General features: G+C 39.7%; 1 protein-coding gene across 1 annotated transcript; it reads left to right on the forward strand.

The window, feature by feature from the left end:
* On the forward strand, positions 1 to 25,286 carry LOC118157130 (ubiquitin carboxyl-terminal hydrolase 45-like). The gene is made up of 9 exons (XM_035311373.1): positions 1 to 159; positions 7,927 to 8,036; positions 9,495 to 9,664; positions 11,257 to 11,360; positions 12,148 to 12,248; positions 21,078 to 21,223; positions 22,502 to 22,597; positions 24,816 to 25,006; positions 25,049 to 25,286. Exons 2-9 carry the CDS (start codon positions 7,937 to 7,939, stop codon positions 25,107 to 25,109), a joined length of 969 nt encoding a protein of 322 aa, XP_035167264.1. The 5' UTR covers positions 1 to 159; positions 7,927 to 7,936; the 3' UTR covers positions 25,110 to 25,286.
* The last annotated feature ends 1,885 nt before the right edge of the window (positions 25,287 to 27,171 follow it).

A 27,171-nucleotide genomic window follows, 5' to 3' on the forward strand; every position in this document is an offset into this window, starting at 1 on the left:
CGCCCCGGCCCGGCCCCCTGGTCCCGGGCGAGGCCGGGGGCGGGCCGCGCCGGGCGGAGCGGAGCGGCGGGGAGCGGAGCGGCGGGGCCCTGGCTGCGGCCCAGCTTCCTCCGCCGCTTCCTGCCGCCGCTCCCTGCCTGCGCGCCCCGCCGCCGCTCCGTGAGTGCGGGCCGAGCGCGGGGGGGAAACCGCGGTCGGGCCGGGGCAGGGGCCGGGGCCGGGGCCGGGGCCGGCTCCGCTGCGGAGCTCGGGGCTTGGAGCCCGGCAGCGCATGGCCGGGCCGGGAGGGCCGAGCCGCCGCGACATGGCGGCGGCAGCAGCGCGGCCTGCGGAGCCGTCCGGGGAGGGACGGGGGGACGGGGGGAGGCCGGGGACCCGCTGCGAGCCCCGGGGGGCGAGCAGGCGGTGCCGTACGTGTCGGGTGAGGCTCCCCCGAGCGTCCCGGTGAGGGCTGGGAGGGGACCGGTGGCCCCGCAGTTGGCTGTGCTCGGCCGTTCGCTGCCTTCGCCGTGCGTTAGCAGGCACGCGTTGAAGCGGCTGTGCCGTCCCGTGTCACCGGGCTGGCACGCCGGGTCCTGACAGCGCAGCAGATGCCAGCCCGGTGCCGCCTGCTCCCTCCGAGCCTTCAGCGGCATGTGGCGGCGGTCGGAGAGCAGGGACGGCTCCCTGGTACCCCGGGTGGGCTTCCAGGGAGCGAAAGCTAGCGTGGAGCTGGTGGCGATGCCTCTCGTTCGTCAGAAATACGGTGTTACAGACCCGCAGCAGCAGCTCTGCACGTTGTACTTGAGCTCGTACATCGGTTTGCGATGTGTGGATTTTTGTAGGGCTTCAGTCTCCTGCTGTCCGTACGCCTTTAGGAGTCCATCCTGCTCTTGCTATAGATCCGCTGCTACTCGCGCAGTTAAACGGGATGTGTGTGTGGCTGCCTGTTAAACACAAGCACGAGAACAAAAACGTCAGGAAAGTAGAAGCGGGTGGCAGTGACTTCAAGTGTGTTGCTGCATGATGTCTTTGGCTACAGGTGTCTCCGAACTCCATTAAACAGCCCTTTTACATGGGAAAACTCATGTTTTAAAGGGTTCCTTCCCATCTCGTTTTCACGTGTTTTAGATGGAGGTACAGTAGCAGCACGCACGTGTTCCAGGTTGATAGCAGTTTTACAAGGCATATTCTACTCTGCAGCTTACTACACTTGTAAATATTTTGTCAGATTTTTTCATGAAATATTGAAGAACTGGTATTCTCTAGTTTTGTTTCCGCCAAACTCACAGAAATACAGCTGGCATCTCCCTGTGAACATCAATCGTACATCAAGGACAAGTTGTTCTACTTCAGACATGTCATCAAAACAAACTGGGGCAATTTGTGCCTAGGAAGATGATAGAATGAAATTCTCTGCTCTCGGCGGCAAGACTTTGACTTTCAGAAAGCTGAGGCTAGTTTTTCATAGTCTTTTGTTTTTATCTGTTTTACCACCATTAATTAGGTAAGTCCTGCAGCTTCCAAAGTAGGTGGAAGGCTTTGCATAGGATCTGCTCCGACCCAGCCCTTTAGGTGGGGGACTGCATGGGTCTCTGGCACTGAGTCTCTCAGCTTAAGTATTATCTTGGATGGGCTTCAGTCTGCTATCTCATGCAGTATGCTACAACCACAGTTCATTTTCATTACTTGCTATTACTTGACTTTAAAAAATAAAAGGATTTTACAATTTCTTTCCAGTTCATCCTTTGCTGATACTGCCTTTTGTTTTCCCTTATGACATCTTGAACCACTCTTTTCCCAGTTTTTGTCCCACGGCAGTTCTGCCAGGGTGCTGTTGAGTTCAGTCTGTTCTCCAGCTGTTTTGGTTGTTACTCCCCCGAATATTCTGTGGTGACGGCACTCTTTGCATCACTGTTCATGCCATGTGACTGCTTAGTCTGTCAGCTCCCTCAGCCAACTGCCTTTTCACACGTGAAGTTTTCATTTGCAGGCCAACATCATTACTTACAAGCTATGGCTCTTCTCATGGTATCTATTTCACTTTCTCAGGGATATCTGTGAACGTGTGGGAAAATCCATGTTAGACCATGAGCACGTCAGCCCATATGTTTTCCCCTCTTGTTCATGTTTCCCTCGTGTTTCATGTTTTTGACAATATGTTTAAAGTGGGATACAGAGCATAAGCAAAAATTGGATTTGCTTTATGAGTTGGATATTGAGAGGAATCCCTGAATTTTTCCATAAGACACTAACAAAGCCTTTGCTATAAAGTGCCAGCAAAAATATGTCATCAAAGAACTACTCCTTTATCTACTCAATCCTTGTGTTTGCTTTAGTCATAAAGCCAGCTATGGGCTCTTTCTGTTCCTGTTTCTGGACACATCTGGTTTCTGTTCATCATTAGAAGTAGTTTTTGCATGGTGAGTGGGTTGCAGTAGCAAACACAAAGAGGATTGTGTAGGATGCAGACATGAACAGACCGTGTGTAGCATGGGCAGATGAATAAAGAATGATTAATAAAAGTACATAATGCTGTGGGATGTTTAATCTCTCTTGGAAAGTTGTATCCAGTCATCTGAAGGCTCTGTCTCATTTCTCGTGCAAAAAGTACGTGAGTGTCTCACCCTTTCAGGACTGCAGTACGATGTCAGGGCTGGCGTTTGAGCTCTGGTGATGGTGTAGGATGTGTGATGTGCCTTCGGGCTAGGAAATCTGGAGATGACACTTTCAGAATTTCAGATGACATTTTCCAGGGGAAGAAGTGTGGCTGCCACTACCAGTCAGGAGTTCTGGTCCTTTTACTGCTCTAGCAGGCAGCGAGGGCTTGTTTGCAGCAAAGGTTTTGGTGGCCGTCAGAGCGCGGAGCGCCCCAGCCCGCTGATTGATGACACTGCCCAGTTGCTGACCATGATGGATGTGGTTCTTGCTGGGATCGGATGACATTTGATCTAGTAGCGAGCAAGCCAAAATGCCACAGGTAATGCTCTGAAAAGACATCCAAAATATATCAGCTTGCAACTTGCATCAAAACATGTGGCAGTTCCACAGTAGTCACAGAGGATCTGGCACTTCTGACCTGCGCGAGTCTCGTCTCTTTCTACTTTCACAGTTAGAAGGAAGCTCATAAAGCCGCATCACAAATATGCTACAGAGCATCTTGACCTTTTGACTTAATCTGCACATCTTTTCTGTTCAACAGCCCTGTGTTTTGGTGGTAGTCTGCTCTTGGCAGCTGTACAGTTCTGTTAAGATACATGAAAGCCCTGTGCTAATTTTTGGAATGCTAGATTCAGTGTTCTCTATTGCTTTTCCAGCCTGATGCAATTCTATTTTTTTCATTAGCAACATAAAATTGTGTAATTTGAATTGGAAAGTTTGACTACAAATGGCAGCTGGAATTTAGCATACCCCAGCTGAAAAGAGGAATTAAGGTAAATGTATTTACACCAGCTCTTTCCAATTCAGATGCCCACTGATGAAATAATTAACCCTACTGGTTTCACAGTTAATGACCAGTCCTACTGGGAGAGTCTTTCCCATATCCAAAGTAGTACCTGGAGACCATCTGGAGACTCATTTAGCTATATTTCATAGGGTAAGCATGCTTAGATAAGCTAATGGTTATTATGCCATCTTAATCTTCCCGTTTGCATTCTGGTAATGCAAATATAATCCTCCCAGTTAATCATGAATTAGGAAAAAATGTTGTGATAAGTATTATACAGATAAGAGCAAAAATACGGCTCTTGCCTGACAGAGCTGGCACCCTAATTATAAGATGAGCGAAGAAGTGGGTCTCGACAGCTGGATTGGAAGCAGCGATATGGCAGCCGTCAGGGTGGCAGGCTATTCCTCTGCCACGCTGGTGCTCTGCTTCGCGGTTCTTACAAATACCACAGCAAAGCTGCAGCATGGGGAAGCGCTCCGAGGTTGCACGTTTGGAAATTTAGCAAGTGAGCTGTGGGGTTGTGGGAGGAGGGACTTAACCTCTGAGTCAGGTGTGCAAGGTGGGAATGGGTTTTGAGGGGTTCAGGCAGTAAAGGCTGTTGACTTCTCCACCTCTGCTGCAGAAGGATACTGTGAAGAGGAAAGACCTGCTTATTTATTTATTTATTTATTTTCCCCAAGGATAAGTGATTTCAGGTTCACTCTAGCCTTGTATCTTCTGTTGGTCCTAGCTCTACTGAGTTTCAGTAAGACATAAAACTTAAGAAATAACAATTATTAATTTTAGGAACTATATCCAACTCTTTGTAGCTTCTAAATGTATACTTTACTAAGAGGGTGCATTTTTTTGTGTTAAATACAGTCTATTTCACGCATACTTTACATTAAAGATAGACTGGGCATGCCTTAGGTTTAAGTCAACAAATTTAGCTCTGGTATCTGAGGTTGATTTTTGGCACTTTGACAAATTTGAAGCTTTTAAAATTAGGTAGGCAGATTGTTCTGCTGCTTTTGAAGTGTTTTGATCTTTCTAGAAAGCTGGAAATTAGCAGTTACAGTGGGGAGCTTTTGATCTTAATCAGCTTTTTGTAGGCAGGCTGCCATTAGGAGTCTTTTAAAAAGTAAGTAAACCAAGAATAGCAAGTGATGATGATTACAGTTCAAACTCTTGTATGCTGAGCTCAAAGAGTATGAACAAGTTTGGCAAATACTAGTTCTTAGTTTTGTATGAAATGATCGTTTAAATGGAAGAGATTCAGCTCTTTCTTTACATTCTTTATTTTTTCCATGAAACTGAGTAATTTTTATTTAAGATTTATTTAAGATCTGGGCACAAACCTACGGACAACACTGTGTGCTGAGTAGAGATCAGGGTGAAGGTAACATGCTGGATGAACTCAGCTTTTTCTACCTCAACAATCTTTATTTATTTATTTTGATCAGATTGATTAGACAAATACAATTGTCTAATCAATTGCCCTGTGACTTGATTTTGTGCATAGGAAATGGTAAGTGTACTGTATTTGTTACTCCATCACAAAAAGAAACTTCCAGGCAAGGGTTTACAGAGGCTTCTTTCTGCTTGTGCATTTGGAGGAAGTCTTTCTCCTTTAGTATGCTCCTCAGTTGATCACTGTAGCCACAAATTAGCCTTTGAATGTATTCAGAAAAAAAAAAAAAGAAAAGAAAAGGAAACTGGTCTGGAAAGAGACAAATCATGGGGATATTGCCAAGGTATTTAATCCTCAGTGTATCAAGTTCATTTCATGTAAATTGTCTATTTCCCCTCTGCCTGCTTGTCCTGAATGCATTGCTCCTATGGCCAAGAGAAACCTAGGGAGTTTCTTATTTTTTCCTTAGCTATATTCTGTGTGTTTGGGGGGGGCTCTATTTTTGTCCAGGGGTTTCATTTCAATAAACTATTAATATTTTATTTCACATAAACTGAAACAGGTCTGAAAAGTAATTTCTGAAGCACCTTACATTTCTTCCTCATTTTTCTTGACTAAATGTAATAATCCTATGGCTGGCATAAGCGTGTTGAGTCTGAATTGGTGGCCGTGATTTTAATAATTAAATTAAAAATTTTACTTGTAATGTCTTCTGCCCCTGAATGTGCTGGAAGAGGTCAAATAGTGCCATGTCTATACTGTGCTACTTGCGTCCTGGATGCTTGCTGAGTAGCTGCCACGTTCTTATAGCTTCATCCCACTTCTGTGCTTTTTAAAGTCAGGCACAAACCCTGGCTGGCTAGGTTCTTGATATTCTGTGGCTTTTCTGAGAGCTCTCAGGTCAGTAAGCATTGTCTGATGGATGCCTCCGTGTGTGTGTATTTATGAAAATCGATTAATCATCCATGTTATCTTTTGCTGTGCCTGCTCTTACTCAAAGACTGCAAAGTCTCTGGGTTGGTCGGTGGATTCCCAAGCCTGCGGTGTCAGCACTTGGGTTTCCTGCCAGTGTTTGTTTCTAATGCCACGTTGATTACATTCAGTTAGAAATGCCACATTTCAGATCATTCTTGGTACTAACTGACACTCAGTCTTCTCCACGTGTCCTCAAGGCTTGTAGAGAGCGGGTTCTGCTCCTGCCCTGTTCTGATAGTGCCTGCTGGCCACGGGCTTTCGGAGGTGGAAAAGACTTGCTTGCATTTCAAGATCTCAGATAACTTTACAAAAGAATGCTTTTGCCCCCAGCCAGCTGAAATGACTTTCATTTGGGTGAAAGCTGTGGTTTGGACAGCTTACGTAATCTGTCCAAATAGATAAAGAATTTTCGTGCTGAAATGAACTGGTAGATCATTTACGTCAACGCTGAATAACCTAAACACAGCTATGTTGTTCCTTTAGGGAGGACGTTTTGCTGCCTTTGCTATTAACTCTTTACATAATGTGGTATAAAATCCTCAGTTTTCTAACAGCAGCTGTATCAGCCTTGCTGTCTGGTGAATGGCCTGATGAATCTTGTGCTTGGTTAAGTTGCAGTGCAACAAGTGGCGATGCAAGCTTTCACATGAAGCTTATGTGTATACGTATCATGAGATCCCAATGTAGAAATAAATATAAGCTTGACATCGTTTGGATCTGAAGCACCTTTTACTGTTTTGGGGTTGCTGTGTTGCATGGCTATTGATGTACATCAGGGATTTGAAATGTTCTTGAATATAGGTAGCCAAGAACTGGAATGTTCAGATCTTCACACTCATGCGGTAAGGAAGTGCAGACCTGCAAAGTCAACAACCCTGAATTCAGCAGCGTTATTTACTTGAATGTCTAAGCATATGAAGCTTTACACCCTTAAGTACAGAAAATTTGGAAATCTATAATTTAAGAATGTGACGGTATATAGTATACATTGACTGTGATGTCAACGTAGCATTTCACAAAAAAACGAAGTGCAAGGAAGCAGAGAGCAAAGGTTTCTTTCTTGCTCTATGGAATGTGTAGAATATTTCAGAGGTTTCTTTCTTGCTCTATGGAATGTGTAGAATATTTCAGAGGTTTCTTATGCAGCAGTGTGGTAGCACGGTTAAAAACGGTATCTATCGGTGGCATTCGGTGACATTATTAACTTTGATGTGGTACTGCAACACTAAGTCATTTCTTTTCCAAACAGAATGCAGTGTATGAGTATTTGACTGTCATATGTTCATATGCTTTTGGAAAACAAAACATTATTTATTTATTTATTTATTTATTTTCTGAAGCATATTGTTGAAAGACATCCTGTAAACTAAACCACAGAAGCTGTGTGATGCACAGCTGTAGTGATTCAGTGAATTCAGAATTGTTTTTTGATTAAATGCTGAAATCTCTGAAGGATTTTTTTTTTTTTAAGTTTGGTGGAAAATATTTATAATTTAGTTCTGTTTCTATTAGGACTCCTTTATTGATTTCCTATGAGAGCTTTCATTTGTATGGATTCTCTGGTGTGTAATAGAGGAGTCAACTCACACTGCAGTTTGTTCTTACTTGTAGTTGAGGACAGTGTCATAAGAATCAGAAGACTTTTGTATTTTATTAAACTGTCTGAAATTACTCAAAAGGTTTTAGGGAATGTGCATGGGTGAATGGTAAGAGAAACCTTTACCAAGGGAGATATGTTAGAGAAAAGAAGCTTTTATTTTAATGAAGTTTTTCTTACCATGAAGTTACCAGTAACTTACCAGAACCTAAGGCTGGAACTTTGTAGTAGTTAAAAAAAATAAAGTAAATTGCAGTCTCCCGGATACTTATCACTGCTGCCTGGAAGAGTGTCCCCTGTAGGTGCAGATACAGTTTATAACATCATGTAATAAAACTGATCTTACAGCATTCCTAAGAGTTCATTGCTGACACGCTCATATTTTTTGTTACAAGATAGGTGACGTTAGTCAAAGTCTGAAACTGCATTCATGAGACTTGAATATGTGACTCGATCTTATGCTTTCAGAGTTTAAACTCAATAAACCTGACAAAGTGATTAGACAGTAAAGCAAATTCTGTTTCTCCTTCCTAGTAAATAACAGATGCGGGTGAAAGATCCATCAAGAGCCAACCCTGAGAAAACAAAGAGAAGCAAAAGGCCTAACAGGCCACAGGATGAAGACTCTTCAGATGATATTGCAGGTAAATACACTGAAGTGTTATTTTGCCCCAAGGTTGAGGGCTAACAAAATCCATGTTGACTGGTGAAAACCACAACTCAGTGGTACCAGGTAATACTTTTCCTGTTTGACTTTATAACAAAATATCCTCAATCAAGTCTTTCTGGCACGATAGGCTGTTACACTACTCGACTGCCTTGAAGGGCTGGGCAGCTGGTTGGTCTTCAGTGGCAAGCTCTTCAGAGCACAGGAACGGTCCTTTCCAACGTGCAGAAGTTGAGGTGTGCATGGCAGGGAGCTGCATGGTTGAGCAGGGAGCTTCTGACTGAGCTGAGGCAAAAAGGAGAGGCATAGAGGGTAGAAGCATGTTTGGACTGTCCTCAGAGGGGTTCTGATTATGTAGGGATGGGATTGGGTAAGCCAGCTCCGGAACTGAATCTGGTGGGGATGTGAAGGGTAAGAAGGGCTTGTTTGGGTACTGTGACAGCAAAATGAAAGCTAAACCTAATTGTGTGTGTTGTATACCAGATGGTATTAACAGGAGCACAGATCAAGATGATTTTTTCCATCCTTTCAGCACTTGTGAGACTTCATCTGGAGAACTGTGTTCAGGTGTGGTCTCCCTATTACAGGAAAGACATTGAGTTGTTGGAGTGAATCCAGCAGCTGGTCATGCCCTCTGGGTGGTTAAGGAGACAGACCATGGCATGTGGAGAGGGGCTGAAAGGAATGGGTTTGTTTAGCCAAAGGGGAGAGAGCAAAGTTTCTTCCTTCAACCATCTGATAGGTAGTTACAGAGAAGGCAGAACCAGACTCTTTTTAGAGATCCGCAAAGGAAAGTACTAAAGACAAAAGTCAGGGCAAGGAAAATTTGGCTAGACATAAGGAAATTTAGTTTATTTTCACTGTAAGGATGGTCAGACAGAAAACTGATTTTCTAGTAAGGGAGTGAAATCTGTCCTCAAAGCAATTCGGTGCTCAGTTGAACAAAGCTGTGGCCCTGCTTTGAATTAGGCTTTGGACAAGGTGGCCTTCAGATGTCCCTTTAAACCTAAGTTTTTCAGTGATGAATTCTCATGTTAGGAATCAGCAGTTGTAATAATATATAGGTATTTGTATTTCTTTTTTAAGATAGGAGTCAACTGCCTGTGTTGTTACGTGCAAAAGCAGATTTATGCAGCATTTCACTGATGACAAAACCAAAGCAGGGTAATTAATTTTGTACAGTAGTAGTCCTATTAATAGTCCTAATACAAAGAAGCTTTTTTGTTTAAAGAGGTGGTGGTTATTGACTTGAAAGTGTTTTTCATTGTAGGAAGACTGAAATAGATCCTTTATTAAGTTCAGTATATGGGGAGCAACTGGCTGATCTTCACTAGTTTTGTTCTTTCCTAATGCTGAATTGTCGAATATTCTTCCTCTTTAATGTACATGTGCTCCCTTTTGTAGGTACTGTCTTTAATTGTGTCATGTTCTATAGGCTTAACCTGCCAGCATGTGAGCCAAGCAGTGGATGTGCATCATGTGAAGAGGGCGGTCGCTCAGAGCATTTGGTCAGTATGTTCAGAATGTCTGAAGGAGAGGCGGATGAGTGATGGCGAGCCCGTGGCCCCTTCAGACATCTGGCTGTGTCTCAAATGTGGCTCTCAGGTAAGTCTGTGTTTTAAATTCAGAGGTGGATAGGCCATGATTTTCTGAAGGATGTGACTGGTATAGATCCTGCCTGTGTGGCATCTCATTACTTTCAGTGAAGTGTTGTGACATAAGTACTTAGTTGTGAGAATCTGTGCTTCAACTTTAATAGAACGGGATGTGGCCTTGTGTTCTTCTTGTTTGTTTTTTGGCAGTATTTTAGGTTATTTTTATGCAGTGGTGCAAGTTTGGCATTGTAGGTAGTAGGTGATGGTTCCACCTTTTCTCTGCTCTTCTGTCTCTTGCTACATACGGAGAAGTAGCTCCAGGAAGTGTTGCGAAATGCATCAGTTCAGCTGGCTTATCTGGCAGAATAAAAATAAAAATGCATGAATAAATGAATATGTATATTCCTGAATCAACTTATACTGTGGACACTCAATTGCTAGATTTGACTGAAACCAGGGAGAAAGGACCGTGCAGGGGTGAGAATGCTGCTTTCTGTGGCAGCTAGCCATTAGTCCGGATCAGTTATAATGTCAAATTGTGGTCTCAGTTTAAAATGGCAGGTCCTGACCCCAAGGGCTTGTGCAGGTTTCTGGCTTGTGAGTGAAGTAAAGGCTGATGCAGAAAAATTCAGTTTACAGGCAATGTCATGCTTAATTCAGCTAATAGTTGCCAGAAAAAAAGCATTTCATGTTTTCTCTTAGACTTCCTATAGGTCTTACTACAGTAAGGACAGATACCAGCTTCTACCACGATTATCTAATCAGATTTAATTTTGCAAAGAAACATGTTATTAACAGGCTTCAGAAGATAGTTAAGTAGATTTGAGAAGAACTGAGATGATCTCTGAAAATTTGCAGTTAAGGACAGCTTTTAAAACAAGTTAAATCTATGTCCTTTTTCATGTTTATGTGGTCAGTAGCCTCCAAAACCCATGCCTTATTCAGAGATCAGTCTTTACTTCTAAGTTCCGCTCTGTAGATACTTGAAAAACTGCAAATGTTTTCTCTTGAATTTGCTGTACATAAATGGTGTATTCTGAGTATATTTTTAGTGAAAAAAAGAATTTATGTGCCTTTTGCATTTGCTGTCTGGAATGCATGTAGCGTTCTTGAGCAGTGAGGCTTACCTATGCTGTCCTGTCCTTGATATTCCATTGTACAAATAAGCTACATAGTCATTTCCTTCACTTTTTTTTAAAAAAAGGAAATTCTTGTCTTTGTGAATAGCATGATTGGCTTTCTATTGGCAATTCTTATTCAGAAGGTAGGAATTAGTTCTGTTAAATCCAAACAAGCCTAATAATTTTCTGTACTTCTAACTGATCTTCCCAAATAGAAAAGATGAGATGTTGTTTTGTGTTGTAATGGGTTTTACTTTATTAGAAATAATGTGCTTATTTTTGAAGAAAAGTCAATTGATATCTTTGTAATACTGAATTATAAAGAATGTTAAACCCTCTCAGTCACTGTGAATGAACATTTGGGCACTGTAACTTTGTTCAATTTTAAGAAGTAAAGTTTTTGTAGTTTATTTGCTAATAATGTAGTCTTTTCTACTTCCATTTCTTTTTCTCCTTATTGTGTTAACATTTCTATTTTTAGGGATGTAGTAAGAACTCAGAAGGCCAGCATTCTCTTAAACACTTCCAAACAGTGCGTACAGAACCTCATTGCATTGTTATCAGTCTCAGCACATGGATCATATGGTAAGAATGAGTATGCAGGTGTTCATTTATGCTTATATATAAGGATTTCTTGTACCTTAAAGCAATGTCTTCTAATTATAAAGAATCATTTTGACAGACAAAATGAATGCGTTATATAGATCTAAAGAGGAGAGAGGCAGGCTTTCTGGAGTGAAAATTAGTTTGTCCTTAGGACTTTCAGAGAGGTCGCAAATCAAATAAATGGTGGTTTTGGTATGCTCCCTTCCTGCCCACCCTATTTGCTTTCTGTATCTCCTCCATTGTCCAAACACAGGTTTCTTCCTGCTAAGCAACATTCAGTCACATCACCCACCTTTTTTCTTTGATATCAGTTGTTTTTAAGTAGACAAAATGTCTTGAATTGCTGCTGAACTATAGTTTTGACAGCAGCCACAACACTATTGCCATGGAAGATTAAAGCATACCAAGATAACTGTGAGTCCATCGTGTACTATAGAGAGTTGGCTGGTTATAGGGGTTTGTCTTTTCTGCTTGTTTCTGTATGGTTATTTTCAGGGCTACAAACTTACTTTAATTAACTCTTAATTTTGAAGTGCATTAGGGCTTATCATTAGGTGTTCATGCTCTTCATTAAGCATGAAGAGCATGTATGGGATGATGGGATTCCTTTTTAATTCATCTTTTTAGTACTAAAAATTGAAACCTAGAGCTTAAGTAATTTGTGTAAGTTTTTTTTAAGAGTAAGTTGTTTTTTTTTTTTTTTTTTTTTAAACCGGGAGGTAAATCCAGATATCCTGATTTCCAGTTCATTTCCTCTTTTGTTTAGGTGTTATGAATGTGATGAAGAGTTGTCAACACATTGCAACAAAAAGGCTTTGGCTCAGATAGTTGACTTTCTTCAAAAACATGGTTCCAGGGCTGAACCAAGTAAGTTTACACAAATAATTTTATCTGGAACATCTGTAACATACTGTCTTTAAAAATGAGCATTTCAGATTTTGAGTCATATTAATCATATAATAGAAAAGTTATATATGAGTGTGTATGTAGTACAGTTTGTAACTGCACAGTTACTTGGGCAAGTAGTGATTATCGTAGTTTTTTTATAAACAATTTCATTTTTTATACAGTACAATTAAGTTTTTAAAATATTTTGAGCACTGTAGTATGGTTTTCACAGATTTTGCCTTTAATGAAGATAAAGTTGTTTATTGTAGAGAAGTTGATATACCTCAAATAAAATGCTCTATAAATTAATGCACAAAAACATTACAGAATAATTAGTGAATGGATTTTTTTCTAGTGTGGATGTGTCACATCTTAAAATTTTCAATTCAGATTTGTTTTCCATAGTTAATTAAATTTGTGTAAGGGGATCTTCTCGTACTCTGGTGTTGGATTTACTGCTTTCTGTTCATTGATGTCATTGGGTTGTGACATAACGTTCATTTCTGTTAATAGAAAATTCTCTTAAATTATTTTCTTACTTTAGGAACTTCCTGTATCTTACTAGTATATGTGGTAGTAGATAGAACTTCGTACGTGTGGCCCTCAACTGTCTATATTCTTGATAATGCTGATGTTATTCATTCCTACCATAACACATACTTCAGCATTTCTGGCTTGTAATTTATGCTATACATCAGATTCCAAGTTTTCTTCACAAAATAAAACAAAAAATGAACAAATGAACAAAACCACATAACTAAGCTTGTAAAACAGTTGGTTGCAGATTTTAGCAGAGGTTGGTAGTCACCTGGTTGTAAATAAAACTGGAAAATAATGCCTTAGAGGATTGGACTCTGTATTCCTTTAGCTGCATGTGCACAAATCCTGCTAGTTCTAAGAGGTGGTATGCATTTTTTAAGGGAGGAAAAAATAAAAGGGTCACTCAGAAATTCATATTTTATATTCTGATCTAGTCACAAGTTGTGTGTTGTTTGTAATACATTGATGAATTGCTACTTTTTGCATCTTTTTGCCTGAAACAATGAAAATACAGTATGTGATTTCACTCTCGTTCACAGTTTCAGTTTCAATTTACATGAGGTCATAAACGGGTGTTGTAGCTTACTTGCGGATTAAAAAGTTGTAGTATTTGTTTCAGTTAATTCAATTTTTGAACTTCTGGATAAGATTTTCAGAAGGTATATGATTCATTGTGCGTCATGCTTTGGATTTGTACTTTGTGAAACCTGAAAACCTTTAAAGTTTTCTGAGTACAGTGCTTAGAAGTTTTTTGTGAAATGTCTTAAATTAAGCAACTAAAATTCTAAACTAATTTAGAAAAAGTAAGCTTATCTTTAAAATCAGGTGTTTATAGTAGAACAGGGCAGAATATATTTCTTCTATATATGTATTTGTGTTTTGCTTTGATACTCTGGAAACATGTATTTCATTTAAGTATCTGCCAGGTGTAACTGGAAACTCCTTTCTGTAACTGGAAATTAGAATGTATTGGTTTTATTTAGGGATTTTTTTTTTCCCCAATTGATTTAAAATGGTTTTATCTTGAGTTTTTAATATCAGAGATTGAAATTACGAGCTAGCTGTCAACCAGTTTTAGTTTGTCGTTACGCAGTTAGTGACAGCGTATATGGAGTTCACCCTGCTTGCTGTGGTGCCTCGAGAAGCGAGGCTCTGTGGCAGTGATCCGCAGTGTAGCAGTAACTAAGTGCACCCAGTGACCCAGAGCTTTTACTGCGGACACAAGGTAGTGAGTGAAGCAATACAGTTGTACATCGGTGACAGACTAACAAGTCCACCTTCCCAGCACCTCACACTGTCTGTGAGGTTTCTGAGGCAGTGCTGCCTTAGAATCAACGTCCCTACAGCTTGTTCCTGCTCCTTCTTTCCTGGTCGTTCTCCATCGAATTGCTTTGGGAACTGTGAGGGGCAGGATTTGCGCTGGCTTTTTTCTGCTCTGGATCAGCTTCCTGGAGTGATCCACTGCTGGTGAGAGCAGCACCGTCGTGCACCAGTGCTGCCAAGTGCTCACCCCCTCAGCAAGATGGCTCGGTAAGGCCTGCGCCCATCCAGGCGGGCCGCGGTCCACCTGCTGCCGGTCGGTGTGCGCTCCTCTGTGCCGCTCTGCGAAGCCAGTGGCCCTTGGTCAGGAGTCACTGCTGCTCTCGGGACCTCTGGGAACAGCCACCCAAAGGTGTTTTGCTGGGCTTTTTTGTGTGGCGAGGAAAAAGTAGTTTGCCTGTCACAGCTGGTTGCTTTGGTCCTAGCTACCTACTGGAAGAGGCTAAGAAACATCGATGCATTGATAAATAAATAGGTGTGAGCAGAATTTTCCAAACAGTACTCAAGTTCTGTGGATTTTTTTTATATTTTTTTTAAGCTAGAATGCCTTTTAAATGTTTTTTAAAAATTAAATCTGAAATCAAAGCGTAATTTGTGCTGTTGTCTGGAAACCAAGGACACAAAGTATAACAGTGAAAATTAACTCTACCATTGACAAATTATCTTTTCTTTTAAGCATAGCATTTCATTTCATGTTATCACAATATTTTCAGTATAACTATCATCCTTTAAATTCTTTGTTGGCTTAGATTTTAAAAAAATATTTTGCATATAAGTTAATAAACTATCAATTTTAAACTGGAAAATATGAATTATTAGTTGTCAGTTTTATGCTGCTTGTTTCCCATAACTTAACTTTCGTTTATTTAAAATTAATATCATGCTTTATTCTATTCCTTTCCCATTTGCTCAATTAAAAAAAAAAAAAAGCAAGCATTTACTTAATTTTTATACCCAAATGTGGCACTGTAAGAAAGATTTATCTTATATCTGGTTTTCTTTCTAATGTAACAACTGGTCGGCATGGTGCTTCATCACAATTCAAATAGCATTATGTAGAAATTTCTGCAGAAATGCAGTATGAGCATGGATATAAGTAACAGATGAGAGCTGTTAGGACTTTTTTTTTTTGATTCTTGAAAGTGTAGGAGTCATTTAAAGATAAAATAATCAGCTTAAATATGTAAGGGAGGGTTATATAGATTTCCTAATTAATGCATCTTGGAAAATAAACAAAAGCAAAATGCTTGTCATTTGGTACTAATGTGGTGGAATAGTGTGGCAGCAGGATCCCTGCTTTTCACTCAGTCTCTCATAAAGATTCAACTTCACTTCAGCTGTAAAAATGTGCAAATTACATTACTACTACATGACTGACTTTTGTAATTACATTAAGCGATTGAGATAAATCCCAGTGCTGGGTTCCCAAAAGAATGCTTGCAGCTGTGTGATTTTCGCATCTGATCCTATGGTTTGTTGTACCCAGCCATGCCTGCTATTTTTTTTTTCCTTTTTTTTTCTCCCCCTTCTCTGTAGAGGAGTCTGTTTGGTTAAGAGGTCATGTTGGGCACAAGATGGAAGAATAAAGCAAGACTGCCTTCTAGGGTGTACCACCCAGAAATTTGTTTTGTGGAAAAGGTTAGCAGGCCATGATGATTTTCACAGAAAGGCAGGTGCAGTATTGTCAGTGTGGCACACTTGTGAGCTTCACATGGACATAATGCACATGTAGTACACAGGAACCATGCTGAGACATTGCTAGCTGGGTGTCTGCTCATTTGCTGGAGAAAATAAATTGTTTTGTGGTCTTAAAAATGCATATTTTCCTTTATAAAAGCCAAATTAGACATTGTTTGAAGACATAAGATTGCATACTGAATTTGTTTATAGAGCAGTTAATTTGTTTGTGTGGCAATAGAATGAGAAGGAAGAATATCTGTTCTCAAATTCTGTAGTTAATTTTATTATTGGGAAGTTCAAGCAGAGGAATGAGATTTTGCTAGTAAGTTCAGCTGCCCAGCTTTTGCCAATAGGTGAAATTTAGAAACTTGATTTATGGCTTAATGGGTATAACTAATGTAAAGCAAAGATTAAAAAATATATTATTTTACAGTACAAGTAATGGGTGTTAATTTGTCTGGAAAAACAGTTTGAATAATTTAAACTTAAGCAAAATAATCCAGAATATGTTGACTATCCAAATCTGAGTTACACTTCAGTGAAAAGATATTTCTGTTTTCAGTCATAAATTTTCTTTCACACTTACTGTTAAAAAATAAATAAAAATTAGACATTTTGTTGTTTTAAGCCACAGGTTCTTCCCTTTACTGTCCACATACTTAACTTGTGAGGTGTAGCACAAGTCTTCTAAGCATAGAGCATCAACACCAGGGGTTGAATAGGTTGCTTTTTCACACTATGCAGATAAGTTTTTTAGTTTGTAACATACTGACAGAATCATAGAAACAAAGTTGTAGTTTGTAATCTTTAATTTGGTAGGACTGCAGCACCATAAGAGGAAAGCAATCCTTTAAAATATAAAATTAGCGACTGTTTAAGATGAGAACGGTGCTGTTTTTTGAGGGTTAGCTAGACATTCTTGTACAGTGTTGGAAAAAAAATATATATTTTTTTTAAATAAAAAATGAGTGCCTGACAACTTAGTACCATTTTGTAATATAGCATGATGAGAACTTAGTAAAAGAAATCTATTAACCTTGCTTTTGCTATGAAGACCTTCAGCTGAAGTATCTGAGCTCTATTCAATAGAATATGCTTGACCTTGGAATAGAAGTGCACATTCCTGGAACCCCATTTTTAATTACACACAAAAAAAAACCCTACACAACAGCAACAAAAAAAAAAACAACAGTCACATTGAAAAGATGAGCAAAAATGCTTACTCCCTCAGCTGAAAGAAAAATTGGATGTCAGTTACATTTTTGCTTACATACCATCTGCACCCCCAGTCACATTTCAGTTTCAGCAAGGTAGGTATAGAAGTCCAGGTACACTGCAAATGTTTGCAATACTGGCAAAACAAATAGATACAGAACCAATGGTTTTTTGAATGTCTTCTGCAAGTGGGTGTGCCAGCACTGTTTGCTTTTACACCTGGTCTGGTGACTTCTTGTGATTCACAAACTGAATCATTCTCTGTATAAAGGACATTTAGTCGCATATCTATACAGCTGGTGCTGTGCAACCATCATGTTCCCTGCACTCGGAGCCTTCAAGACAAGACAAGCAGGAGAAGGTAGAAAAGCTCAAGAAAACACTGGTGCGATCTTCTTCTGCATCACAAGCAGTGCTGTAGCAGAAGAGCAGCCTCTGACTGCTGTGGGTGTTGTGGACAGGGGTTGCCAGCACTGGGGAGGAAAGGGCAGCGATGGGTGGCATGGCCGAGCATGAGGGCTGTGCTGAAGCACAAGTGTAGTTGTCTGGGAGTGCAAGAAGTGAGCACTGGAGAGGGATGTTGTTGCAGACCAGAGGCAAGTGATGAAAGGTGGTCAGAGGGGCATCCTTACTCAACTCCCCTGTGGAGAGCTGGGAGATGGTCTTGGCAGGGAGCCTGTGGAGCGAGATAGCCTTTGCAAGAGAAAAGGAGGCTACGCTGACTGAGGCACAGCTTGGATGAGGGTTTTTCCTACATGACTGGATGAGAAAGGATACCTATACAGAAAAACTGCAGAAGGAACTTGCCAGAAGAGTGTACTTGGAATGTGAGACCCCTCTCCCCCCCCCCAATTGTCAAATACACTGTCCCAGTTACGGAGGCATGGGCCTGCCTGGGGCTGATGCCCACCCTCTCTGAGAAAGGCAGAGAAGCCAAGGGGCACCATGTTAACTCTGGAAGATGTAATAGTGCATTACAGACAGAAATTAAGCTATGAATTTAATCATTTCCTTGCTTTTCACCCACTTTGCTCCTGGGAACACTAACAAGAGTTCCTTTATAACATCTACTGCTACGTGTGGCCAGGTGGCTGAAAGCACTTCTTTTTTCAGAGTGCTGTTCAGCCAGGAGCTGTAGGCCCTCATGGATAGCAGTAGCTTATAAACATTTTGGTAGTCCTTTTGATAAAATTCTTCTGGTATTTATACTGACTTAAAAGTCACTTTTCATATCCCAAAGCACTGCTGTGAAAATATTACAGAACTACAGGATTCAGTTGGGAAGAGTCTGAAACAGTTCAGTGCAAATTCACTTTAAAAAATTACGTATTACTCTTTGATTAATAACAGGCTGGTAGCCTTGGGTTAATCTTGCAGAAGGACCCTTCAGCCCCAAGCTGTAAAGTATTAGCTATCGCAGTCATCACCAGCATCTTCTATTAAGACTGACCAACTCTTCACATGTCAACTAAACATTCAGCTTTAGGCCTGTCTGTCATCTATCCCCAATCTGGAGATGCTGAGCAGAGTTAAATTTAACACCGCTCTCCTTCCTCTGGTTCTGTATTTGTCCTTAAAAGTGTTTGCATAGGGTAAGCTAGAGAGTTGATAGTGGTTGTAGTGGCAAAGCACCACTTCTGTCAAGATTTTTTCACAGATACAAAAAAGCTAGGGAAATATCATTTGAAAGGAGCTTGTAAAATCTACTGAAAAATCAAGGGACAGTAATTAAAACCTTTGTAATGAAAGGAGGTTCCTAGACTCCTGTAACAGCACACAGGCCTTTTCTTAATTTACTGCTGCTTCTTCTCCCCATGCTAATTACTAATTTGCGACAGTCGTATGTCTGGTTCTCATGCTCTGCGTTTTACAACTGCGTATTCACTCAGCTCTTATCACAAACCTGGATGCTTTTGCTTTGTTTTTCCTCCCTCAATATTTTATATGTAAGGCTCAGCAAATGGAGCCTTGCTACTTGTGTGAAGCTGCCATTTAACCATGAAGTGAAATGCTTTTATCGAGTTTGCCCTGCAGATACGGTCCGCTGTGGCAGTGCTGTCCTTATTTGGTGGCTGTGCAAGGAGAGCCAGGTGGTGCTGCAAAGCGTAGCACAGTGAAGCGTGGACAGATCTAGGTTTGACATTTGTCATCCTGTACTGCTAAAGGGAAGACAAAAATCTGCTTTTCCATATGCTTATGCTTTAATTTTTGCCTGCAGTTTTGTCCAGATGGCCTTGTGAACATTGTTTACTTTAAGATGCTGTCCCAGATGTTTTTGAATGCCGATGGATAAATGCAACAACTGTGGTATACTAATACACAAATTATTTACACAATTTTGGCCTTTTTTTTTTTTTTTTTTTTTTAACTCTCTCTTCTCCCCAGCACTTCTCTGTATGGCACACTTTTCTGACGGGAATAAGTCTCCAATTATATTATTAAATTTATTTCTAAGCGTGAGCAGTGCCTTCAAGTTGCAGATACTTGGACCTCTCTTTCTGCTGATAAGATTCTTTTGTAGTTCTGTGTGGATGGAAGTTTCAGATGCTGTAGTATATCCCTTGTAAGCATGTCAAGTAAAAAGTGTTGGTGCACATAGCCTGTAAAACAGTGATTCTTAGGGTGTGAGCAGCTCCCAAGCTATTTCTCATTTATTGCGTCCAAAAACACTTTGCTTTTTCAAAGAGAGTTTATTCTTTCTTTGCCCTTGAACAGTCTTCGCTCTCCACATGAGTGGAATGGAGAATATTTTAAAGCTGTGTAAGCAGTTATTACCAAGAACATTTTAAAATATTTTCAAACAGCACAGCACCTCTCACTGCGTTTTGAGAAACTCAGATGCAATTTGGAAAAATAATTATGCCTTGATGGCACTATAGGGTGCAGACAAACTGCGTCAGAGGCTTGTTGCAGATAAAATAGATATTTTAATGACTTCTTTTTTATTTAATTATATTTTTATCTTCTAAGTAAGAAACTATGCAGGAATGTACATGAAAGAACCTTTCGGCATGAGCCTTTCATTAATGTAAATAGGCTGGTTAGTTATTTCTCAAGAATGCTTTAATGAGACTTCAATGTGAAACTCACTAGAACAAATATATGAATTCATATGTCAAGACATAGATTGCAGCATCACAATTCTTGGCATCTATTAAGTCCATAACTCGTTTACATTGACATGCATTGTTAATCAATATTTAAGACACTGCAGATGTCAGTAATGTTCATATTTAGTCCTGCAACCATGACAATATGAAAGTTGCTAGTAGAATTCCAGGCTAAATATTGTTATCTCAAGTCTTTCCATTACCTCTAGGCTACAAGTTAATGACTGTCTACCTTTGCTGCCTCTATCTATTTAAATAATAAGGGAAATGGGAAAACCCATGGATGTTATACTGGTAGCATATTCCATTGCAGTTTTACCATTTTTTTTGTGGTTTAAAATTAAAACAACATTGTTGTGTGCATTTGGGTTGTGTTAGCAACCCCTCAGGCTGTGACAAAGGGAGGTAGGTGGAGGAGTAAATGTAGCATTTGGGAAAACTGTTAACAACTCCAGTTCAGTTACCTTGACCAAGCTGTACAAGACAGTTTAAACAAAGCACAATAATTTATAAAGACTCGCACTATTCAGTTGGTAAATTCTGGTCACCTCTCCTTAAATGCACCAAGGAGCAGCCTTTGTGTGGTGTCTCTAGTGTGTGTAATGACACTATATATAAAAAAACTTCCTATTGTTAATAAACTAACAGAATCTATTTTACTTTATTTATTGCTTAGGTAGTTGAAGAAGTTAGTCTTATGGGACAATCTAATTGTTGTGGGAAGTATTTACTGGTATTTACTATGTGTAGCTGGGGGGGAGGATTTTTTCCAGGGATTTAACTGCTGATGTCTCTTGTTTTTTAAAGACTATGAAGAGCAGCTTAGAGTACCATCAAGGTATCCTTAAGTACATGTCAAAAACTATAAGTATAATCCACAGAAGGACTGAACTGGTTAAACTATACAATTATCTAGTAATGTTAATCTATAGTTTAATTACAGGTTCATCAAAAATCATACGACTCCGTGAAGAAAACAGTGAAACAAGTGAGATACTGAAAGGCAAAAATTCTGGTAATGGTGCATCAGTTCCAGTTAAAGGAATAAATAATTTAGGAAATACATGCTTTTTTAATGCTGTCATGCAGGTAAGATGGAAAGCTCATACAGTTTTCGCTTTATAGATTTCAGAAATAATTAATCTGTTTAAAGAGTGGCCTTCTCTAAAAGGTACTGAATGTTACCAGTTTTCATTCTGCTGTCTGGAGGTCCTTTAAAAATGCTTCTCACTTCTGGCTATCCAAGCACTATTTCCTTTTATAACAGAAAAGAGTTCCTGGATCAGTAGCATTTTTCAAAGTACTGAGACAAATGAAAATGTCAAGTATGTTACACGCTGCATATGTGTGTGGGTTGTACTCTAGCATATGGTTTTATTTGTAGTTCAGCATTAGGCAGTCATGAGTAATGCATGGTATTTACCATACTGGTGGGTGTGAAAAGTGGTACTTTATGCATAATTTAAATTATCAAGCACCAATGTTGTCTGCGCAGTGAGTTGTGATGATTTTAAGCCCCTACATGCAGCTATAAAAGCACTTTTATTATTCTATATATTTTCTGACCAGATTAAGAGAATGAATTATACCAATGCACTTTTATTGATTTGAGCCTATAAATAATCCAACCTCCTAAAAATAGCAGCAACCCTACTGGATTTTATATCAGAACATCCTAATGCCTGCTGGTTGAGCAGAGACACCTGTATATCTGCAGACCGGAGTGAGCAAACGAGACAAAACTGCTACAAAGGTGTTCTGAACTGTCGCGCTTTACTTAGTGTTACTGGTGGTGGTGACAAAACATAGCCACCAAAGAGTACGTTTGTAAGGAGTAGCGTCACTACAGATCATCTATGCATACTTAGAGCACTGTAGAAACTGAAGCGATCTGCAGCAAAAAGTAACTAAAAATAATAATAATAAAAAAAAAACTGAGATGTGTTGAGTTGATTTCTCTCTTAAATTCAGAGAGGCGGTACTTCACAGTACTGCAGAGCCCCCATGCTTCCCGGAGCACTGTGAGGGAGGCTGCAGAGTTCAGAAGAAACAAATGCTTTCTCATATTAGTGTCTTCACCATCCAAAACAAATAAATAAATGAACTTTGTTGTACAACAAAAATAGCAAACTTATTACCAGGAGGCTATTTTGGAATTACAAAAGCAGAAGTACATACAGTTTTCAAAACAGTCTAAGATTAGTGATAGCTTTTACAAGGATGATATCTGCTTTTTCTAGTGGTCTCACTTAAACCTCAGTTTTATGTTATTGAATATGTCTGTTTTCGTCTATCCCTGAATTTAGAACTAAAGGAAACTGTGTAGTTGAAAGATCAGTGTTTCTTTTTATTTTTTTTTCCTTTCAGAACTTGGCACAGACTCACATACTGAATGAACTGATGTATGAGATGAAGGAAAAAGGAACAAAGTTAAAAATCTGTCACACTTCAGACTCGCAATTGGTAAGTGTGCAGTGGCAAATACAAATTTGGGCAAACAAGAAACAAGAACGGGAAATCACATCTTTGTTAAAAATACTCTTATTCTCTCATTTGTTTTTATGTCTTTATAGTTTAGCCAGTTTATGATATAAATGAACTCATTCCTATTACAAGGCTAATTATTCAGCACTGAAGGAGGGGAAATAATCACTTCCTTTCACATTTTGTAACACTGAAGTAGCAAATAATACCTGACCTTAAGGAAGAGTGGCTTATTTTTGTTTCCCATTTCATTTCTTCAGTGTGCATACATAATACAGAGAATAGTATTTTTAGCTCTGTAAAGTGTTTATGAAATATTTTATTCCAGTCTATTCTAGCTCCTCGTTGATGAGGCTTGTAAAATTTACTGCATGCTTCACAGACAGAGGATTAAACTGAGAGAAACAAAATTCTGTTGAAGACTAAATTTCTTGTCCTCAAGTTCATTTGAGGCATATGGGAAAGAAACTAGTTGTTATTATCAAAATAATATGCTGCTGTTCCCAGTCACTTCTTACAGCTTTGGGTTTTCACAATAAGTTGTTACCAAGTGGGGTAAAGGTAATACCCTTTCCCCTCTGCTAGCTAGTAAGGCAGTTTTCAGATGCTGGTTTTTTTTGTTGGTTTGTTTGCTTTTTCTTCTTTTTCTGCTGTTTACTGGGACCTTTCTAGTGATGGTAAGGATTGAGAGGATACCTGTTTCAGATACCTCTGAAATCATAAAGAATTCTGCATGTTGTTGTCAGTGATGTTGTTAGCTTCTCCAGGCAAGAACAGTGTGAAATTCACTGCACTGTTACCTGTATTATTACCTCTAATGGCAGTTCTGAACAGCAGCGTGTTTCACCAAGTTACTCCTGAGCTGCAACTGAGGTCTGGAGCTTGTTTGTGCCTGGAGGGTTAGGAAGGCGGTGGTACGTTGGTTTATGCTCAATGTGAACCTTGCACAGCCAAAAGGTTGAGAGATTTATTTTCTATTTAATGACAATGCTTACGGTGTAAGGTCTTTGGAGCGAGGAATGCATTTTCTGGTCTCTGTATGTCAACAGAGGATTAGAGGACTACAGTAGCGTAACTGATAGTAATGGAGAAACTCCTAGCTTCATGCTTGGTAAAGGGTATTTTTCAAGTTTTGATAGTGTATGTAATGTGAATACTTTATATTTGTGTGTATCCACAGAGCTTACGTTTTGTTCAGTTGTTTTTTGGAAGAGGCAGTCTCTCTCTCTAGTTGTTTGTCTGGAAGCTGTAATCTGTTTTTGTGAGACTCCAACGAGCTAGGAAGTAAGCCCTGTGATGAGATATGAATCCGGCCACATGTAAGGGAGAGCTGTTGATCTTGGAGCACAAGTAGCAGCTGAGGAGCGTCTCCTGATCTAAGTCTGTGTGAGATGGCCCCTGGCCAGGTCCCTGCAGCCCTGAGGCCTGCTGGGTGGTATGAGCCTCAAACCAGGAGGGGCTGGCTGAGACATAGCATGGCTCTAGTTCCGCCTGCTCCCACCAAAACCTCTGGCCTGTCTGCTGCCGGCCTCTGCTTGTGAACAACTGCCCGTGCCTTCCCGGCTCCCGCAGGAGGAGTGCTCCTGTGGCTGTCGGATGTGTGAGGATTTCAGGATGCAGCTCTCGGCTCAAGGCACACAGGAGTAAGACAGATAATCCAAGAGGTGTATGATGCGAACTTCCACTTGGCATTTACATTCTGAAAAACAGAATTTCAGCTTTCATCACGTGTTACTAATTGGTTTCAGAGAAGAAGCAGGAGAAGGTTCCCTTATGGCTAGCTTTCAAGTCCTGTAGCCTGGCAAAATAAAAGAAGTCCTTGTTTAAAAACTCGTCCATATTTCTTACCTTAACCGTTACTGCATTTCACTTTGTTCCAGTAATCCTGTCTGTTTCCAAACAAATCCTGTTTGTTCCAGTAATCCTGCCTGTTTCCAAAATTACTGTTAACCACTTGTTTGTTCATTGAAAAGTGCTAGGTATTGTGACTATTGCTGTTTAATTAATAAGCTTGCTCCTTCACCTTTTCAATCATGTAGGTGACATAAAACTTTTTTTTTTTTTTTTTTTTAAAAAAAAGTAAAACATAATGATACCAAAAGTCACATTGTTCTTTTTCGTAAGTATGTTAACCTGAAAAAAGACTTGTTTATCACTCATTTTGAAATCTGATGCACAATTTACCTTTACTTTGAAGGATCCTTTGGTGGTAAACCTCTCTAGCCCCGGGCCCTTGACTTCAGCGATGTTCTTGTTCCTTCACAGCATGAGGGAGGCTGGAAGAGGTCCTCTTTCTCCCAAAGTACTGTTCAGCCAGCTTTGTCAAAAGTATGTATTATATCTTTTTTTTTTTTTCAGTGATGTATTTCTAAATATGCCATGTCTGTTGTGCTTTCTAGCGTGCTGTTAGATTTTTACTGAGCAGCCCAGAAAATGTTGTAAAATTGCAGGGTTTCTTGTTGTACTCCAGGGTTGTACCTGTTTTTCATGATGTGTATGTCCTAGCCCATAACTGCTAACATGCAGTGTGGGCTTTCACTTGGGTTTAAGAGGGCAGAAGATGACGTAAAACCAAAAGAAAAAATACCATAACCTTTCAGGTCTTGTTGACAGCTGTATATTAGCTTAAAGCCGTGCTAATACTGCAAGATGTGTGTAGATGTTATGGGGAAAAAAAGTAAGCTTTTAAATGGGAAAGCTCTGCTATGATGTCTGTCCTTGGCGTCAGTTCAGAGTGAAAAAGAGTATAACAAGTAAGGACTTAAAGCAGTACTGAAAAGGCATATGGCTCTGGATTGCGAAGAGCTTACAAGCCCTAGAGAAGCTCCTGTTTCTTGGTGTGGAAAATGTTTACAGTGGTGCTTTGTAGGTGTCTTCAATTACGATGCAAACAATCTTGCTTTTTAAAACACCTATGGAAGACCTATTTAAAAGTTGATACAAATATTTAAATATTGACTTTACAAGTAAAAGAAGCTGTAGAAACAGAGTAAATGGGGGATGTTACAGCTGAGTCTCACATTTTAAAAGCTGTGGAAGTTAATAATGCATGTTAATTTATTTGCTACAATATTATTAAAAGGAATTGTAAGTGTTCAGCAGCAAGAAAGTTAGGAAAATTCCAAGGTACCTCTACAGAGTTCCATGATAAAAACCTTGCTGTGCAAGTATGCTATAAAGGAACAGAAACTTACAGACTAGAGTGAAGACCATTTAATTCTGATACAGAAACCAGTTACTACTTTTTCTTTATCCTTAAAATTTAACTTCAGAAACTAAATATATATATATTTTTCTATTGTATTTGACTTCCTTTTGGCTCTTTTGAGCTGTAAAAGGAAATGTGTATAAAAAGTCCTATAATAGGGACTTTGAATCAAATAGCAGTGTTCTCTGTTAAGTATCATCTACTTGAAAGAAAAATACACAGGGAAGTTAAAAGATGTTGTTTCCTCACTCCCACTCTTGTTTCTAGAAGGAGTCAAAGAAGCGATTATAAGAACAAAATCTTAGTAGAGAAATAGAAGGGAAATGATTACATAGGAGTAGTAGTTTTTTCTCTGTAAGTATTAAGGGTGGAAGGGAAAGGATAGTATTGAACATGTTCTGAAGCCCACATTAGCAAACTCATTGCAAAATAATCTCAATGCACTGCACTTCAAATGGCATTGGCAGCTTTGAAATGAGAGCTGGTTTGTATTTGCCTTTTGTGTATGTGTTTATCTATTTTGTGTAGCCATCAGGTGATGCAACAATAATAAATCTCAGATATGTAGTTCTTGTTGTTGTATTTTTATCTTTAAGATAGGCATATACTTAAGCTACCTGCTAAAAGTTCAGCATTTTTAAGTGGGCAGCAGACTTGCTGTTTAGAGATGTATCTGTCAGCTTCTGCCATCTCTTACTTTCATCCATGCTTCTTACTTTTGTTAGCCTTGCAGAACACACGAAACTGACAGGAATCTTTTTCTGGCTTGGCTTATGTATCAGTGATGAAATGTCAGCCCCAACCTGTTAGCGTGAAGTTAAGCAATCAGGGACAGTAAGTGGCTGCACAGTTATGACAGAAGGTTTTGGTCTTTTGAGTCTTCTGTTGATGGTGACATGGGCAAGAAAGAAGGAGAATTTCAGCAAGTTCAGCAGTCTGCAGTGGTAGAAGTGGGAGAAGGGAGAGTCATTGCAAAGTGAATACGTTTACTACATATAAACTAAAACAAAATAAATGAAGTGCCTTTTCATTTACTTGGCTTTCTACTCCTTAGCAAAGATGAAATGAAAGAGCATAGCAAGACTGTGGGAGTCACATCTACGAAGAAGTCAGTGTTGCTGCAGCATTCTTCTCAAGCTGCTTTTTGAATCCTATCAAGATGTCATGTAAACAAAGCAATCCTAAAGACATCTTTACTTAACGAGCAACTTTGTGAGCATCAGAACCAAAACTACCTTTTTTTAGTGTTATCCTCCGATGTGGATTCTCTGCTGTTTAGAAAGCCCCAACTTTTCTGTGGGGGGGGCAGGAAAAGGGGCACATTGTTTATGGTCTCCTTTCTGTT

This window comes from Oxyura jamaicensis, assembly GCF_011077185.1.
Source record: "Oxyura jamaicensis isolate SHBP4307 breed ruddy duck chromosome 3 unlocalized genomic scaffold, BPBGC_Ojam_1.0 oxy3_random_OJ101377, whole genome shotgun sequence".
In the NCBI taxonomy this organism is placed as follows: Eukaryota; Metazoa; Chordata; class Aves; order Anseriformes; family Anatidae; genus Oxyura; species Oxyura jamaicensis.